Genomic DNA, 18,488 nt, shown 5'->3' with positions numbered 1-18,488 from the left:
CCAGAAAGAGAGAGCATAAGCAATTTACTTATTTTTTAGTTTACACAATAAAAAATAAAAAATTTGGGCTCAGGTCATCTCTAATTTTTAGTTTTGAATTTTACCCTGCACCCCCCCACCCCTTTAGGTTTTCTGCTTAATTTGTTCTACCTTCTTAATTTCATTACCCTAAAACAATTTTAATTTGTCATGCTGGCGGCACTCTGTTACTGCTGTTGATAGAATTTAGCACTGAGGTCCACCACGACCATGCCGCCAAAAAAAAAAAAAAAAAAAAAAAAAAAAAAGATGTGCAGGAAATAAGAGGGAATCGATTCAGAAAAGTACAGTTTAGTGCAGCCAAAATGATGTTAGATTTGTTTGGCCTAAAATGTTTTTTTTAAAATGCATTATATATTAAATATGTTCCATGTAAAATGTTTAGCGATGAAAATATAGCTTTAGGATAAAACAATAAATAAAAGACAAATTTAAACTTACTTTTGGACAAATGATTGTGATTTTTTAAATAATTATTATTGTTATTTTATTATTGTGATAATTCATGTTATTGCATTCAGTTCTGAAAGAAGAACTGAAGACAATGTGCAGAACTCACAGTTCTGTTCTGGGTGCGGTTTTGCTGAGTGACCGTAGCCTGCTGTTCTTTCCTTTGCTTCATCTGTTGGGCTTCCTCCTGCTGGATCTCCAGGAGGGACTTGGTGGCAGTAGGCTGCTTGGCCATGCTCCCCCAGCCTGAGAGCTTGGCCTGGGGCTGTTGCTGCTGCTGCTGCTGCTGCTGCTGCTGCTGCCTCTGGAGCTCCTGCTGCTGGCGTCGTTGCTACAGAACAACAAAGATGCACTGACATACAGAGAAGTGGGGAACTCAAAATGTTGGACCACTTATTTTTCAATTCCTGATATAAAAAGGAAGTTTGCCTTTAATTCTCCTTAATATACATTGAACCCACCACTGTCGAACATGTCCCTAACACTGAGGCACACTGGTCTTTTTTTTTTTTTTTTTAGGGCTGGGTGGACCAGCATTTTACTGACTTTGAATGCTCAACAGCTTTTCCAAACAAGTACTCTAATATTCCTTATCAAAATAATCATTAAAAACATAATATTTAAATTGTTTAATCCTGCAATATAAAGACTTTTTTTATGGCAGTTCAGAAAAAAAAGTCTACTAGCAGTGTATTAATAGCCAGGTTGATGATCAGCTGCTTGTGCACTGTGTTACTATAACAGAATCAGCAACTGATGCCCTTTCATTGAAATCCAGCTTTCAATCAATCACTTGATTCTGATGAGGATTTTTATTACATTATTTATTTTGGCTTTTTTTTCTTCTTTTTTTCATGGAAAGAAGCATTAAGGCTGGCATGCAGGTCAAACTGAGCTCTATAATAGCTTTGTTCAGCTCAGTTATATGGCTATTGGTTCACAGCTTGGACAGTGGCTGGCTAGACAGGCTGTAACTACACCCTTGTGCCAGACTCACCTGCCCAAAAGCAACCATCACAGCAGCACTGCTGCGTTGCTGTCCTTTAGCACTTTCGGAGCTCACCATAAACAGGTTTGAGGCTCTGAGCTCCCTGGTTTTATCATCGCCCTCATCAGAGCTAGTATTTGATAAGTATTGCTACAGTTACATTTTTGGTGATTCATCAGACATGTTTTACCACTGTTGCAGTGAGCATTTTCTCACAGTCTGAATGTACTCTTGTGATGTCTTAGGCATGTGTATTTGCCTAACATAAAAGGCAAGGGGAAGGCATGAAAAGAAAAAGAAAAAAAGGGATTCATGTGCATGGGCTTATTACATTATAATATCCCTCTGATAAACAATTCAAGTATGAAATGTTTGGACAGCAACAACATTAAAGGCACTGAATCTATTTTATTGAGTTAATAAATACAGAAGTCATTTGTCTTTTAATATCCACTTCCGTTAATATTTATTTTTTTTTTAGAATGGACATCCCATTTGTTACAACTGCCACATTTATTCTTATCTAAACTTGATTATTTTGATGGAGTTGCAAAGATTGAAATTATCTGCCACCAATACATAAGTGTCTTGTACAAAGATTAAAAGGAACTGAACAACATTTGTGTATATGTGCCTCTGTTGTCTTTAGAGGTCAAGAATGTGACCACAGCCCAAAGGTGATAAACAACCAGTGCATCACAGGATTTTCCCCCACCCACAAGACTTATGCCTAGGTAGAAAAATAATGTATACACGGTCCAGTTCTGCCTTTGTTTATAATTTGTTGTTTATAATGTTGTTGTTTAATTATATATATATATTGCTAAGGCTGCAACGACTAATTAGCATTATTAATGTCAATAATAAAAAAAATGCTGACAACAAATCATGTTACTGATTAGGTGGCTCGATGACATTTGAGCTTCCCATTTACATCACAAGACTGAAATAGAGAAACACAGACCTCATCATGATAGGCACACACATTTGAAAACACCATTGCACACATTCATTAATGTGTGATGAACAATCTTTATGATGAGCAGGCTTTAGGTGCTTTCCGACAGAAATTATCTGACAGAGATAATTGTGAATGTGTCAGTGTGTGATCTGTATAATCAAATTTCATTACATGATGTAATTGACCACACAGAAGCTACTTCATTTATTTCTGCTTTATCATTAAATGTTCCTTGTTTTCTATGAGTTTTTTATGAGCAACATAGAAAATATGTTGCTGCACCCTTGACAAAAGTCCTTTTTTTGCATGGAGAACAACCCCAGCATCTTTAATTTGTGGAATGAAACATCACTGTCAAACTAATATATGCAGGTATTGGTTTTGCAATTTGTAAGTAGATTAATAATGAACCAAAGTGATTTATGAAAATAAATGCTCGTTGCAGCCCATATTGTCACAACACCTCACATAGCCAGGTTTAGACAAATTATGTAGCTATTCTTGCACTGGTATAGTAACTAATCCTAAAGCTACCCTACACATTGAGAAGTAGGCAGTGGAAGTATGCGCAAAGAGATACCATGCTGCTTCAGCATAAGAGGCATAGGCTGACATGAAAACTGCACAGCAACATTAAAACCATGGTGTAAGCATCAAGTAGAAATACAAGCAACCAGGATCTGGTCACAGCCATTTTAATTTCAGTGTAAACAGGAAGTGGGCAATGGAAAACTGACTTGTTTTTCAAGCCACCACAAATGATGGACCAGTTAGAAATCAGTTCCAGTAATACAGCAACCGCAAATGAATGAAGCAAATGTAAGAGTGCTTACATGTGAAAATGCGAAAGAAACAAAATTCGTCTTCTGCTGTGGTCATTAAAGCACAAAGAACAGTTCCTGTTTGAATTGCTAAGTATTCTATACACTGAATAGTATACCAGAATAAATGTATTTATTAAAAAAAATCAGACAGTTAGAGAGTCTTACCTCCTCCCGAGCTTGTCGTTCCCGCTCTTCCTCTAGTTTCTGGATCTCGCTGAGAGATAGAGTGTTCTGTGTCTGGGTGAGGGAGGAGGCCGAGGCAGACTGCTGACCCCACTTAGAGGATGATGGGAGCTGGAGAAGAGCAAAGAAATACAAATGTCACTTAAGCCAAATCTACCAAATCACGATTTAGCTTGAGAAATAGGTAGGACAAGTGGGCAAACTAAACTCAAATGATCTTCAACCGCAGAGGACTCTTCAGCAATAAGCAGCATTTTTAATAGAGAATTCACACCAACACTGGAATTTAAACCAAGACTAATCATAAATCTTGAACAACTTACTGATTAATGGACCAATTATTAAATGTTGTTAATGGATGATTTTCCTGTTCTGAGAAATACATACAATCTGTTAAAAAGCTAAATATGAAAAACTGCTGTTTATGTGACTGTATATTAATATTAGATTGATTATATAGTTGCAATTCTAGACAAAGACAAATGTCAGTTTAAATCAAAAGCATGTCCAGACAAGAAATTCTAAGAGTAAAATGCAGTCTTTAATTATTTACTAAAGTCACTACACAAAACAGCTGGCAAAAATACAAATAACTTTTACTTCATATATCATTTCCTGACTATTTTTATTTTTTCAATTTATCACCTTTCCCATTTTCTCCATTGTAGCACACATTAAATTGTATGCATTTCCCACTTTTCTCACTGTTTATATGATTGAGTGGCAAGTCTGTTTGCACACTATCTGAAGCATACTGTACCAAACACTTTTTATGGATAGCATGAATGCCTGGCACATTTATGATTTTATGACACCGAACAAATATAAAGCGTTAACACATGTAAACGCATTGCCCCAAAAGCACCCTGAAGTATGTTGCATCGTCCTGTATACTATTTTCCCCTCCCTGAATATAACACTACACAGTACTTAACATTACTGATACACAGCGTTTCATTCACCAATATGTAGTAAAGTTACATTTACTGGAACAATAATTTCACTGTTTAGGCTTAATTAGACTTTAGACAAATTAGATATGACAGAAGCCATATCGCCTCCGCAACTTCTGAGTTGAGCTTTAACTGAATCTGAAATTTGGGCCGAAGCAGAACACAGTTCTCTGAGAATTTTCTGTCCGAGCCTGACACGATATTGCATTATGAATGCCAAATAAATTTATTCTGAATCTGACCAAACCCAGACCACATCGAGTACAAAATTGAGGAAACGAAGATTCTATCAGAAAATGACCAGAAATGGCCAAACATCAATCAAAGTTGGTGAATAAACCTGACAGGACACGACATTCCCAATAGTCATTAGAGCACATTTAAATAAACATAAAAATACGATAATCTATAATACAATAATCAAGAATTAAGTTTAATTGTATATTCTACTTTGATAAATCTACTTGTTAAATATTTTTAACTCCACCTTCACTTATTTAATAATAAAGCTCTAGCTCAGCATACTCGACATGTTAACTAAAAACTACAGCAGGGAGAAATATTTCAAGCTTTATTTTAGTGTGTACAGAAATCTGTCTAAATTTTTTTTTCCCCACATAACTGATGGGTGGACAAAAAAAAAAGTTTTTTGTTTTTTATTTTACAGAACTCATGTGGAACATCGAAGGTTAGTCAGAATACTCAACACAGCAAGAAAATTTGTCAGAGGGCTCATTTGCATATTGCAGAATTCTGTTGCATCAATATTGCAAAGGCTAAAATGACAACAATAAATTGTTTAGGATGTGCATTTGAATTACTATTACAAATCGCAATGCCAGTTTTAAACTGAATTTGCCAGGTTTTCTCCATATGCATGGTGCAAATTTACAGGGCATTATGAGCATTCCTTTTCACCTTCATTTGGGCCAGCTGCTGTTGCTGTTGCTGCTGCTGGAGTCGGCGCAGGGCCTCCTGTTGCTGCTGCCTCTGTCTCTGCAGTTCTTGCTGCCTTTGAGCCTCCTGCTGTCTCTGGAGCTCCTGCTGCCTTTGAGCCTCTTGCTGCCTCTGAAGCTCCTGTTGCCTCTGAAGCTCCTGTTCCCTCCTCTTCTGCTCCTCCTGCTGTTGTCGCGCCAAAGCCGCAGCAGCTGCTGCAGCTGCTGCCGCCTCCTCTTCCAGACGCCTTTCTTCTTCTCGCCTCCTCTGAGCCTCCAATTCCTCCTGCTTCCGCCGCTCCTCCTCCTAAAAAACCATACAAAAATCAAGAGCGTTTGACAAACTTCGTCACTTTTTTTTTTAAATACAATGTACAACATAAAGGAGACACATTTTAATGCAACACCGACTTTGGCCGACCTGCCAAACTTTAAAAAAATAAATAACTGAAAATATTACATGCATGTATAAAATCGATTCTTAGATGCATCGCGATGAGGACATGAACAATTCTGAATCGATTCACAAATGTCAAAAATCTATTTTCAAATTTTTAATTTATAACGTAATGTTGACCCTGCGGAACCTGGAAGTAGCTAATTTGAAAGAGAAGCGACTTCTGCTTGACAACTTTTTAGTGTTTGACAGTCTCTCGTTGCAGATTTAACATTCCAGGAAAACAACTAAGGTGTTTATAAATGCGAATAAGTCTCCAAATATTCATCCATTACCACAGGATCTTATTTCACCACAACAGTGCATTTTATCGCAGATGAGTGGCGGCAGCATCTAATGTGCTCCAAACAAAAGCAGTGAATGAGAGCCTTCCAGTTCACTTGCCACTTGCCATCATTTCCATTTGATTTATTAATAAAAGATGTTGGAAGTAAATTCATTATACATCATTACAAATACTTTGCTGTAAAAGTACCAAGTCCTCACAGTGAGGGAAAAAAAAAAAAAAAAAAAAAAAAAAGAAGAGACCATGTATAGAAAAAAACATGCATCAAGATGCATCGATAATCTTATAATTGCAGTAGCCCTCTGAATTGTAATCGAATTGTGAGGTGCCAAGAGATACCCACCCCTAATAAATATTTTTATTTAATATACACACACACACACACACACACACACAATTATATATGGGGGAGTGTTGGGGTGAACCCATCACTATTAGTGACTAGCACTCTAGTTTTTTTTTATGCTGCCTCTTGTAATTCAATAATAACTTGCACAACGTACATCGAAGTGTTAGACACAGTCACATGTTTTATTCGATGTCTCAGGTTGTTTAGAACATCAATAAATTACAAATAATCTGCTGTATTAGTAATTTATTGACAAGTTATCTGTCTTGACATCTAATCAACACTTTTCCGGGACAATGCATGTTGGATGCTAATTTTAGTATAACTAGTCAGTGTTCTACAGCTTTCATTCAGGACCCAAATAACATTTGTTTCCTATACATTTTTTGAAACAATACAGGTGTAGTCATTTTTTTTCATCTTCAAGAAACTGCTCTTTTATTATTGAAATCTTTTGAATGGAGGTGCATATTTTTTAAGTTCATCATGTAAAATGTAAGGAAAGTAAAAATACCAGGTGTCACCTGTTTACGAAGAAACTCTTCCCTTTGCCTCCTTTCTTCCTCCTCTCTCCTTTTCTCCTCTAGTCTGCGCAGTGCTTCCTCCTGAGCCAGACGCTCCTCTTCCTCCTTCTGCCGCCGCTGTGTCTCCTCCTGCTCACGCTGTCTCCTTAGTGCCTCCTCCTAAACACGAGTGACAATTAAACAACTGCACACATTTTAACAATACAGCACATGTTGGGATATACTCCCACGAAGTCGCTCTGTGGTGTTTGTTAAACTCACTTACTTACTCACTTATATATATATATACATATGACAGATATTTTATTACAGAACTTTACTTTCATAGTAACACTAAACAGAGCCAGGCCTGAAACCACATCTACGTCTTTCATTTCCTTTGTGTCTACTTGTTGAAGAGCGACAGAAGAAAAAAAACAGCAAAGAAGAAAAAAAAAAAATCTCAGACAGCTACCATGCGACTTCAAATGACATGCCATACACAGCAAGCAAATCAGATAACAATAACCTGAAAAAAGTGCTTGCCCAGATTTCTCTCTTGCCTTCTCTTACTGTTCTTCCTGCCACCAGCTGCTGCTCTCTCTTTTAGACTGTTTTCACACAAATTTTCTTTTCCTCTCATTTTTGTGTCACTGTATCCTCATTTGATTGTTAATTTCGCAGATAAAACGCATCAAATCACACACTTCAGTGTTTGCTGATTGCTTTGGAATTTGTCGAGTGTACAAGCACTCGGGCTACTTTTATATTTTTTCCCCAATATAATGGCCAAAAGACAAACAACTCAAATTTTAGCAGGGGTTTTCTGCCTGGTCTCACATATTAAAAAACACATTACTAGGACTGCAACACATTCAATAGTATTTGATAAATCTGATATTTTAAACATTGGTCCTGACTCCAGACCCATGTTTCCCCATTACTAGCTACTGTGTTCTCAGTTGTATTATTACTATGAATAAATGAGAGCGTACTAGGTGGCTAACTATCCAGAGTTGCCTAAGAAAATGATTAGTCTTAGAGATGCTCCAGTATAAAGCAGTTTGGCTTAAAACCATTTTCCCAATAGCTTAAAAATCAGAAATTGTTTTTCTGCTCCGCTCACTGTTAAACAGAACCAGGCTTGCCAGTTTGGATTTAACATTAAATACTACTTACAACATCTGTAGTAATGATAACTATTAATAATACAATTTCATATACTGGAATTTCATATATTTAAAAGGAAAAAACTCCAAATAAAATACAGTTAAGGCCTTTGCAGTAGTTGTAATTCTTGTATTGCTTGTCTGCTATCGTCATCTGGAGTTCATGCTCCATCCAAGTAACATATATATCCCTGGCTTTTACGCCATGTGACGACTTCCCTACATCAACTCACCTTTAAAGCCACAAAGCTCAGAGTTTAAAGTCCTCCTCGCTCTCTGTTCTGACCTGTTTCCGTCGTGCCAGCTCCTCTTCCTCCAGACGTTTGCGCTCTTCCTCCTTTCGTGCCCGCAGCACCTCCTCCAGACGTTTCCGCTCCTCCTCTTCCCTTTTAGCCCGTAGCTCTGCCTCCCTCCGTTCCATTTCCAGCTTAAAAGGACAAGACCGCAGGTATGCAAAAAATGAGAACAAAGACAGCCAAGACTTTGTGCATGAGCAAAATGACTACATTGAAACTACATGCTATAAACACTAACATTTACTTAAAAAGTTACAAAAGAGTAGTTTCTTAATACTGAAAGACTTAAGTCACTGTTTTACACAAAGTGCTTTTATTCTTAGTCTTATTCTCAGTCAATCAAACATTGAGTAAGTGTAATTTGTCTTACGCAGCCAAGCAGAAAAAAACTGGCTTACTTTTGCTTTCTCCAATTGCATCTGCTCAATGGAGGCTTGAGACATGGTGTCTATAGGCAGATCCCACACACTGGTCCCTTCCCATGCTGAAACACAAACATCCATTTGAGCTGCCACATATTCATAACTAGGGCTGTCATTATTAATCATAAAAGAAATTGATTAATCTACTGATTAATTTGATTATGGATTAGTCTGATGACTAATCAAGTAATTAGATGTGTAAAAAAGTCAAACGATACTAATTGGTTTAACTGATCAATAACACACACATGCACATCCCCTAAAAGACTGCAGAATATTTCAGATAAATAAGGATGTCTTGAGTGTGTCCAACAGGAGACAAGAATCTGAAATATCACTTTCTTTATGCAAAAGGAAAATGTCGATTCACCGATTTCAATGAGTAATCATGTTAGCTCTACTTGTAACCTACATAAATGAAACATATAAATCTTGATCAGTAATCTTGGTTAAACAAATGAGACGAGTAATTAGAAAAAACCTCTTCAGATGCAACCCCCTGCCAAAAAAAAAAAACAAACAAACTACAGACTAACCCAGTTAAGGTGCTGTTTTGTAAATGTTCAGGGGTGGATTCTACTGCAGGTATTCATCTCTCTGTGATGAGTCCACTAGAGCCTCCGTAACGTTGCTTGCAAATCAAAACACTATTTAGTGGTTTCCTTCAAGTCCCTTTAACAGACGCTACATCAGCATTTGAAGAAAGTGTGAAGTGGGTTTTCCATGTTACTTAGAAAAACAAGTGTTACTTCACACTTCCCAGGTTGGTCCCAGATGCATCACATGGCCAAGAACTATGTTAAGGGGAAAATGCCATCAGCTGTCATGTAATGCTGGGGAACAAAGTGAAAAACATTGGGTGACTGCACCCTTCAAACATCTAGTTCTCTGAATGAGTCTTTAAAGATATCAGCTCTATCAACTGACTTGCATCAATAATCTCAGTATGGGGGCAAAAAAGCTGCATACAGTTGTCAAAGCTGTTCTACTGACAGATTAAAACCAGGAGGAAGAGATAACAAGACATTATTTCTACCCAGTCCTAGTTACTGGTATGAGAAAGTCAAGCAGGGTATGAAACCTTAGTATGACTCACACACACTTCAGGAAACAAGCTACTAAGCAATCTGACAGCAGCTTACAGCTTGTGGGCTCAAACTGTACACTTCTGACAAACTGTAACCAGTAATAAAACCCTTATAACTGTCAGGTATAAGGTTCTATCTGACTAAAGAATTTCCTTTACAATTCATTTTTCAATATTCAAATCACTACTTGTTCGAGATCTCTGTGTAGAGAATGCTAAATGTTGACATACTACTGTTAGGAGCTGCTGGCTGAATGTTGGGGGTACATGGTGCTTGAGTCGATGTGTTCTGCATATCCCAAACGGAACCTGAATCTGGAACGGACATGGAACGCGTCACTGGTGGCAATAGGCTCTGTTGCTGTTCTGGAGATCTGCATGGAAAAGTGATTAAATGTTAGACAAGCAAAAGAATAAAACACCACTGGAATTAAAACTGGCCTAAGCAAGCAAGAAGTAGTTTAGAGGTAAAACTACAAAAACCAGCACAAACTGAGAATACAGACCAATAAAGATACACAAAATTATGTGTTAAATAAAACATAAATAATAAAGAAAATAAGCAGCTGGCCAACCTGAGCTTGAGGCCTTGGTGCAGGAGCATGTTGAGCTGCTGTTGCTGCTGTGTCGGGGGAGCAGCTGAACTGAGTACAGCTTTCTGCTGAGCCAGAGCCTGAGCGTACTGCTGATGCCTGTGTTATCATTGAAAGAGATGATCATTTAAAAGATCATTTACTGGGGGGGGGCAAACAAACAAACGTTGGGAGCTGGTAAACAGTATCTGGAAAAAATATTTTTAAAGGCAAAAATAAAAAATAGGATAAAATAAAAGTGAACTGATTTAAGCAGACCAAGAGGGAAAATGAGAATGTGTCTTACCGAAGCATGTACTGATATTGCAACTGCTGAATCTGATAAATGTTTAGAGCATTCAGCTCCTGCTGCCTTTTCATCCTCTCTTGATCAGCATCTCCCTTGTAACAAACAAAAAAAATTCAATACAGGAGATGCCAAGACAAACAAGGAAAAAGATCACAACTCATCATTAACATGAAAGTCAGGTGCATTCTGAGACTAAAATACAGTGGTAAATTGCTCATTTTGATTCAATTATGAATAATATGTGTCCAAATATCGTAGAGCTTTCTAGGTATTTTGACTTGTTAAACATATGTCAAGGTTAAAAGAAGAATGATGTGTAAAAATAAATATTCTACACAATAGTTATCTTTTGAGGGCTATTTCAGATGCCACAGCACCCATCGTTTGCGCTCTACTGGCTCTTAAAATGGCACATCATGCTTGGACCTCAATAATTGCTTTTTGGAATGTGATTAGTAGCCAGTTGCTCTCAGTGGCTGTGACAGTCTACAGGAACAACAAAATCAAGTTCAGATAAAACTAAATGGAAGCTGGCTGCCAACAAGTGGCCTCATTTACTAACTATTCTTAAGATGAAATTTCTTAAATCTCACTTCAGCAGTTTTAGAGATTGACACTGACCAACTTTTTCTTATTTGGTATTTGTTCTAGGGTAAGAACAGAATCTACACACTCAACAGCACGGAGCTTAGGACTCTTAGGACTTTTCTCCAGAACGAACTTAAGAAAAAACATGATATTGGTGAAAGAGGTCCAATGATTCTTCACACATTCATTTTTTGCCCACTGTAAACCCAACTTCACCACTCACAAAACATGGCTTTCTTTTCACATTTCAGTAATGTTGTCTTAGACCCAATTAATTAGAATTCTTCAAATCTATGTTCATTCATGTGAGAAGCGTACTAACTAGAGATGGAAGGATCAATCAGCTATATATTGGTATCAGGCGATTTTCAGCCCAAACATGTGATCAGTGATCAGACAATATTTCTCTAACTAGGTCAAACCTGAGAGCTGATCAGTGATGTTAAACATATTAGCCAAATTTCGTTAGTTAAGGATTGCTGCAGCCCTGCACAAGGCCCCTAATCGGGCCATCTCTAATAGTCACCACTCAAAACAGCCAATTTCACTGAAAGGCGACATGTGTGCGCGTACAAAATAATAGAAACAAATGAAAATGAACAACAATAACTTTGCAAGTAACCAAATTGCAGCTACATATATGAATCAAACTAGGATGAAAACCAATTAGGATTGTGTGCCAGCTAGAAGAGAACACTGAAAAATCAGCACTTTTACATTTGAGTTTCTCAACACAAGTGGGCAACTAACAAAGCTATAGAAAAATAGCTGGTGCACAAAATGCAATTTCAAACCTTCACCAAAATAAAATGATTGCAGAGATTCAGAGGAACCCAAACTAAAATGACAGTTCAAGACACCATTTCCACCATTTTCTCTACATTATTACCAGTATGGGAGGTGGTGTGGGGCCAGGGGCAAAAGGTACCCTCCCCCACATCTTAAAGATTTCTCCCAGGGGGTGGAAACCCTCATCACAGCCCCTTTTCACAAGCAAGGTCATGGTGAAGTACCCAGCCTGGAACCACTCAGACATCTCATGATTACTGAATGGACCTGCGACACAAGGGATACAAAAACAAAAACAAATGACACATGCACTTCTCTTTTTTTATACACTTCTATTTTCTGTGCCACTTTGAGTTTTCAAATAAGCTACCATAACTACAACAGCAAAATTTACCGCAACTGCTAAACTTATCTGCTCTTCACTCAGGAGGAAAAGTTCTTTTAGTCTGCATTAGCAGAAGGTCATGTGTGGGGTGCTGATCCTCACCCTGAATCTCTCCCTGAGGGTCCTTGTAGAACCATTTAAGTGCAGCCTCATGGGACAGCGGCAGGCCGGCAGATTTGGGACGCTCTGTGCTCTTAGCAGTCAAACGCTCGTCGTCCACACCTCCATCATGCAGATACGCCACCATCTTCTCAGCTTCCTTTTTCAGGGCGAGGGAGAGGAGATGGAACAGAATTTATTTATTAGATATGTGCAAGCCTAGGTCTGTTTTCACTCAATAATAAAATATTGCTGTATGCTTGTTTGGGCACTGTATTATTAGATTAGATTCAACATTGTCATTGTACGGAGTATAGGTACAGCACCAATGAAATGCAGTTAGCGTCTAACCAGAAGTGCAAAATACAGTGTTATTTACATATAAAGCGCAGGAAAGTAACCTTGGTAAGCAATGCTGTCGTCACAATATGTATAATTAAGGACAGTGGAGTGGTCAAAGAATAAAAAAAGAAGTATAATGTACATATATACAGAGCGAGTGGAGATAATGCAAATGTAGGTTGTATGAGCAGCATATGAAATGATATGTATGCAGAGCAAACATGTACAGTCACTCTGAAATAATGAATAGTGCAATAAAATTAGGAAATAAAGTGCAATAACAGTGCAGTGAGTGCAATAATGGAGTTAACATGGTGGTCTGGAGTTCAGCAGGGTCACAGACTCGGGGAAGAAGCTCTTCTTGAGCCTGCTGGTGTGAGAGTGGAGGCTCATGTAACACCTGCCAGATGGGAGAAGGGTAAAACGTCCCTGGTTAGGATGAGAAACATCCTTGCTGATGTTCTCTGCCAGCTGTAAACATTCTCAATGGTGGGTAACTGGGTACATGAGCAGTTTTCACCATCCGCTGGAGTGCTTTGTTGTCAGATGGAGAGCAGTTTCCGTACCCAACTGAGATGGGGTAAAAGTGGTAAAAGTCCACCAGTATGCCAGGACACAGTTGAGCTGTCTTGAGGCTCCAGAGGAAGTAAAGACACTTTCGTGCCATTTTGCCCATGATGGAGGAGTTCAGAAACCAGGGTAGATCAGAGATGCACATTCCAAGGAACTTAAAGCCAGACACACGCTCTAACTCAGCTCTGTTGATGTACATGGGAGTGTATGCCTGGCTCCTAAAGCTCCTAAGGTCCACTATGATCTAAGATCTGTCAGGATGTCCAGAATCCAAATGCAGAGAGATGTGCTGATACCAAGTTTTAACAGTCCCCAGTCAGTAGGTCAGTACAGTGTAGAAATGGCATCCTCCATTGACCTGTTGTGGCAGTAGGCAAACTGGTGTGGGTTCACTGTACCAGGCAGAGAGGATTTCAAATGAGAAAGAACTAGTCATTTGAAGATGGAGATGAGTGAAACAGGGTGGAAGTCATGCAGAGCTTTGGCACTGGCACAATGGTGGTGATCTTGACAGGACAGATTGTAAACGTCCATGAAGATCCCAGCCATGCCGCTTAGCACAGGCTCTAGGTACACGGCCAGGTACTCCATCAGGTCCTGCTGCCTTTCATGCATTCACCTTGTTCAGAGTGTGACACTCATCAGATGGTAAATCTGTTTTGAAGATGACCACCTTAATTCTCCTGTCGGCGCGACCATAGAGGTAAAGTGCACAGTGCTGGGTGATTTAAAGCAAGTAACTGACTGTATGCCTTACCACATATTCCAGGAGTCTAAGGAGTTGAAGTGCTCTTTAACTAACTGTTTGTAACAGTGTTTAGCCTTTGGCTGAGCTGTAAGCCTCCTGCCCTCCAGAGCTAAAGCATCTCTTGCTTTGAGCAAGAGGCGAACCTGCCTGTTCATCCAGGGTTTCTGATTAAGATTAAGTTAAGATTAAGTGATACTTTTTTGATCCCACAACCGGGGAAATTCCACCTCCGCATTTAACCCATCCGTGAAGTGAAACACCACATACACACCAGTGAACACACACACTAGGGAGCAGTGAGCACACTTGCCCGGAGCGGTGGGCAGCCCTATCCACGGCGCCGGGGAGCAGTTGGGGGTTAGGTGTCTTGCTCAAGGACACCTCAGTCATGGACTGTCGGCCCTGGGGATCGAACCGGCAACCTTCCGGTCACAGGGCCAGCTCCCTAACCTCCAGCCCACGACTGCCCTGCCGACTGCCCATTAGGGAATATCTGTACCATTTTGTTAGTTGTCACTCTGTCCACACAGCTGCTGATATATTCCAGGACAGAGTTGGTGTAAATGTTGACATAAGACTGTGGTGGCCTGGGCTGCAAAAACACTATAGCTGGAATTTGTGCTGAAGAGATGAGTCAGCCTCTTCCATCCAGATCTTGTTGTAGGTTTCACATGTTTGATAACAGAACTGAGTACTTGGGGAGCAGGGGGAAGAAAAAAAAAAAAAAAAAAAAAAAAGAGAGAGGAGGGCAGACTGTACCAGGTAAGGGAGAGATGTGGATTTGTAGGCGTCAACCACACTGATGTTAACGTGACCCAAAATCCTGTGTCTCCTTGTGGTGTGGGAAACATTCTGGTGAAACTTCGGAAGTCCAGATCTCAAAGACCTCAGTGACAAAGGCTCCACCCAGGTGAACAGTTTGAATGAAAAAATTTTACCTTAAACTATTTGTAGAGGCTGTGTTTCATGTATAAATCTTAGGCTTTATCTGTGCATGAGGGTCTATTCAAACCTACAATGTGTGCCACCACAGAAGATTTCTAAAAACTGGATTTAGAGGACATTCAGCTACGGCTGAAACAGCCAAGCAAACAACAAGGCATAAAACTCCACGTGAGCTCCTCAGATGTCATTCCTGCTGTTGCTGTACTACAGAGACTGTTGCTGAAACAGAGAGTTGAGAAGCAAAACTATGATGTAATGAAGTAATGAAGCATATCTAGCTAATGCACGTCATTTACAACCAGCCAGATATTAAGTATTTAAGGTACACTGTACTTATTTACACCAACAACTACTTAATTCTAAGTAGATTTTTCAGTATCGTCTCTGACTCTGTATCTGTGAGTACTGAAAAATGTGCACTTGTACTCAGTCTGAAAAGAAAAAAAAAAAAAAAAAAAAAAAAAAAAAAAAAAAAAAAAGTATGATCCACTTGTTACATGGCTATTAGCATTGGATGCCAATTGCTTTTGGGTAGTGTTCACCTTGAAATTTTAGCAAAGTGTAGAACACAAAACAATATGTAAAACTAATGTAACCCTTATGACACAGACACAGAGTACAACTCTCTATAGGCAGACAGATAAATCTTGGCTAAAGCAGAAGTGGCACTACACCTCAATGTTTGCAAGTCATGCCACGCGCCTTGGTGACTGGAATTGGGTTAAAGAATGCAGCAACCGACCACACACTTCTAAGGAAGCGTGTGCAGCTTCTGCTCTTAAACCTTTGTGGTGTCACCATCCAAAACTTTCACACATTTGGGAACTGAACATGAACAGAAAACAAGAACAATGGCTTTGAACGAAGATACGAAAAAAAAAGAAGACAGAGGACTAATGGAAGATTTGAGACTTTGGTCTCAAAATCAGGGCGCTTTAAAAGGATTTGTTGGACTGATCATCTGTTAGTTGTACAACAACTGTTCAAGAAAAAAAGAAAAAAACAAACAAACAAACAGAAAGACACCAGATATATTTCTCCTGAAAGCAGGGGAGCTTCATAAACAGTTGATACATACTTCATTAACAAAAGCATGGAAATGTATCTGCCTAGAGATGCACAGAAAAGATTTATTTAACTGTAGCTTACAGAAGCAGGGACGCATAAGTATAACTCTGCCTTAAGGCCTCCTGACCTACCTGTTCAAAGTGCTTGAGGCCCTCGTCCTCATCTGTGTCGGGTGGTATGGCTGTAGACTGGCCAATAGGAGTGATGATGCTCTTGAAGGAGATAGCAGCAGGCACCACCACAGGCACTTCCACAGGTTTGGGCTGCTGGGGCTGAGGGACTACAGGCTGCGGGGGCAACACTGAGGGGGACGGGGATTGAAGATCTGAAATATTTAAATTATGAAATAAGATTCCTGTTATTTAAGCACAACCACAGATTGAGCATGACAGTTATTCAGAATTATCTTAAGACAACTTTAAACAACATGAAAACACATTATATTGCCAAAAGTATTCGCTCGTATGCCTTTACACGCATATAAACTTGAGTGACGTCCCATTCTTAATCCATAGGGTTTAATGTAATGTCAGCAGACCCTTTGCTGCTGTAAGTGCTTCAACTCTTCTGGGAAGGCTTTCCACAAGGTGTAGGAGTGTGTCTGCTGAAGCTGAAGTTAGGAGCATGAAATTGTCTAAAATCTCTTGGTCTGCTTAAGAGTTCTTTTCACTGGAACCAAGGGGCCGAGCCCAACTCCTGAAACACACACACACACACACACACACACACACACCATATAGAAAGCCATTCAATTTAGGAAGTATAGTTTGTTCTTACCTGTAAGTGTGCTGAGGGTATTGGTGGTGTGTGGTATGGAGATGGCCTCCACAATGCAGTTAGGGAGGGGTGTGTGTAGTGGAGCTGTAGTGGCTCTGATTTCAGGCACCAGCACTCTCTCTGCCAGTCTCTCAGGTTCTTCTGCTCTATCAGGTTGGCTGGAAGGCATGGATACTGTTGCAGCAGCTTCTGGAACAGAGACTGTTGCCGGTACGTGAGCAGGCAGAGAGGCCTCTTCCGACTTAGCCCCATCTGGACACAAATCAGTCATGCTCTTTATTAGCACAGTCAAAGCGATGCTTCACAGATTTTAACATATTTGCAACTGAACATTGGTTAGCTACATATATATTTTTTAAAATATCCAAGGAAAAGCTTAAATTCAATGAAACAAAACTACTTCAGCAATACAGCTCAAATAGATTTATACATGTGCTAGTTATTCCACCATACTAGTACTGAAATGAGTCAACTGAGCAAAAATATTTGAGCGGGTTTTCCACCATCTCTTACCCTCGTGTCTGGCAGTCTGGTGCTTGCCTTCGGACTCTTTGGTATGCTCTGCTTCGCTGTCGTCTTTCTCCGAGCGCTCTTCGCACTCCTCCAGGGGACGAAACTCTAGCTCCGCCTCCTCCAGAATTGGCTCCTTAGGAGCTTTCTAAGCGGATAACGAACAAAGAAATAAAATATTTTAAAACTATATTGCAGTTGCTTGAATAAACAGAAAGCATACATTTCCAAACAGATAAGGAAGCTAGAAGACTAATTTCTGCACAAACACTAAGCGAGAAAAAGATTCTTTCAGATGAACTGCCAAATATTAGTCATTTAAGACAATTTCCATTATTTTGAGCACTGCACACTGACTGAAGGCCTGCAAAGGCAATGGGACCTATTCAAATAAATGAATTATTAGAAACCCTTTTAACAATATATGAATATTGAACAGTTATTTATGAGAAGGGTATTTTAAATAACAATTGTGCCAGATGAAACCGTTTATTTAGCCAGGTTGGGAATAATCCATTCAAAACCTTATTCAAATAAAATGTAGTGTATTTTTCTTTATATTCATAATTTTGCACAAAAAAAAAAAAAAAAGAAAAAAAAAAAAACACCATACTCTGCCCCCGCCCCATGCAGCTAATGCAGAGGAACTGGCCTCTATGGGTTGGGCAGGTCTTGGTCCAAGCAATTGTGGGATTTTTTGAAGAAATATGTCCTTAAATCACCTTTTAATAAAAGTGTTGTAATAATCATTACCTTACAAATTATTAAAGATAGAGTTATGAGCATGAGAAAGACAGGCCTGTAAGCATTTAACTGAGGCAGGCAGACAGGGACCGGAAAAAGCAGGCCCAAAACTTCCAAATATGGAATTTCCACTACA

At 39.2% G+C, this 18,488-nt stretch overlaps 1 protein-coding gene across 3 annotated transcripts in view; it reads right to left on the bottom strand.

The window, feature by feature from the left end:
* Window positions 1–18,488, bottom strand: part of gigyf2 (GRB10 interacting GYF protein 2) — a 36,453-nt gene that overhangs the window by 5,868 nt on the left and 12,097 nt on the right. For all 3 annotated transcript variants that reach the window (XM_017718498.2, XM_017718499.2, XM_017718500.2), the window contains exons 11-24: window positions 17,612–17,756; window positions 17,099–17,350; window positions 16,453–16,646; window positions 12,649–12,805; window positions 12,262–12,428; window positions 10,782–10,876; window positions 10,478–10,594; window positions 10,134–10,276; window positions 8,792–8,877; window positions 8,384–8,524; window positions 6,950–7,108; window positions 5,317–5,640; window positions 3,428–3,556; window positions 599–820 (exon numbers count right to left, since the gene is read on the bottom strand). In XM_017718498.2, coding sequence (XP_017573987.2) covers window positions 599–820; window positions 3,428–3,556; window positions 5,317–5,640; window positions 6,950–7,108; window positions 8,384–8,524; window positions 8,792–8,877; window positions 10,134–10,276; window positions 10,478–10,594; window positions 10,782–10,876; window positions 12,262–12,428; window positions 12,649–12,805; window positions 16,453–16,646; window positions 17,099–17,350; window positions 17,612–17,756 — 2,331 coding nt within the window. The remainder of the gene's footprint in view (window positions 1–598; window positions 821–3,427; window positions 3,557–5,316; window positions 5,641–6,949; window positions 7,109–8,383; window positions 8,525–8,791; window positions 8,878–10,133; window positions 10,277–10,477; window positions 10,595–10,781; window positions 10,877–12,261; window positions 12,429–12,648; window positions 12,806–16,452; window positions 16,647–17,098; window positions 17,351–17,611; window positions 17,757–18,488) is intronic.

This window comes from Pygocentrus nattereri, chromosome 19 (assembly GCF_015220715.1).
Source record: "Pygocentrus nattereri isolate fPygNat1 chromosome 19, fPygNat1.pri, whole genome shotgun sequence".
Taxonomy (NCBI): Eukaryota; Metazoa; Chordata; class Actinopteri; order Characiformes; family Serrasalmidae; genus Pygocentrus; species Pygocentrus nattereri.
The sequence above is the reverse complement of the archived record's forward strand: the minus strand, read 5'-3'. Positions and strand labels throughout refer to the sequence as shown.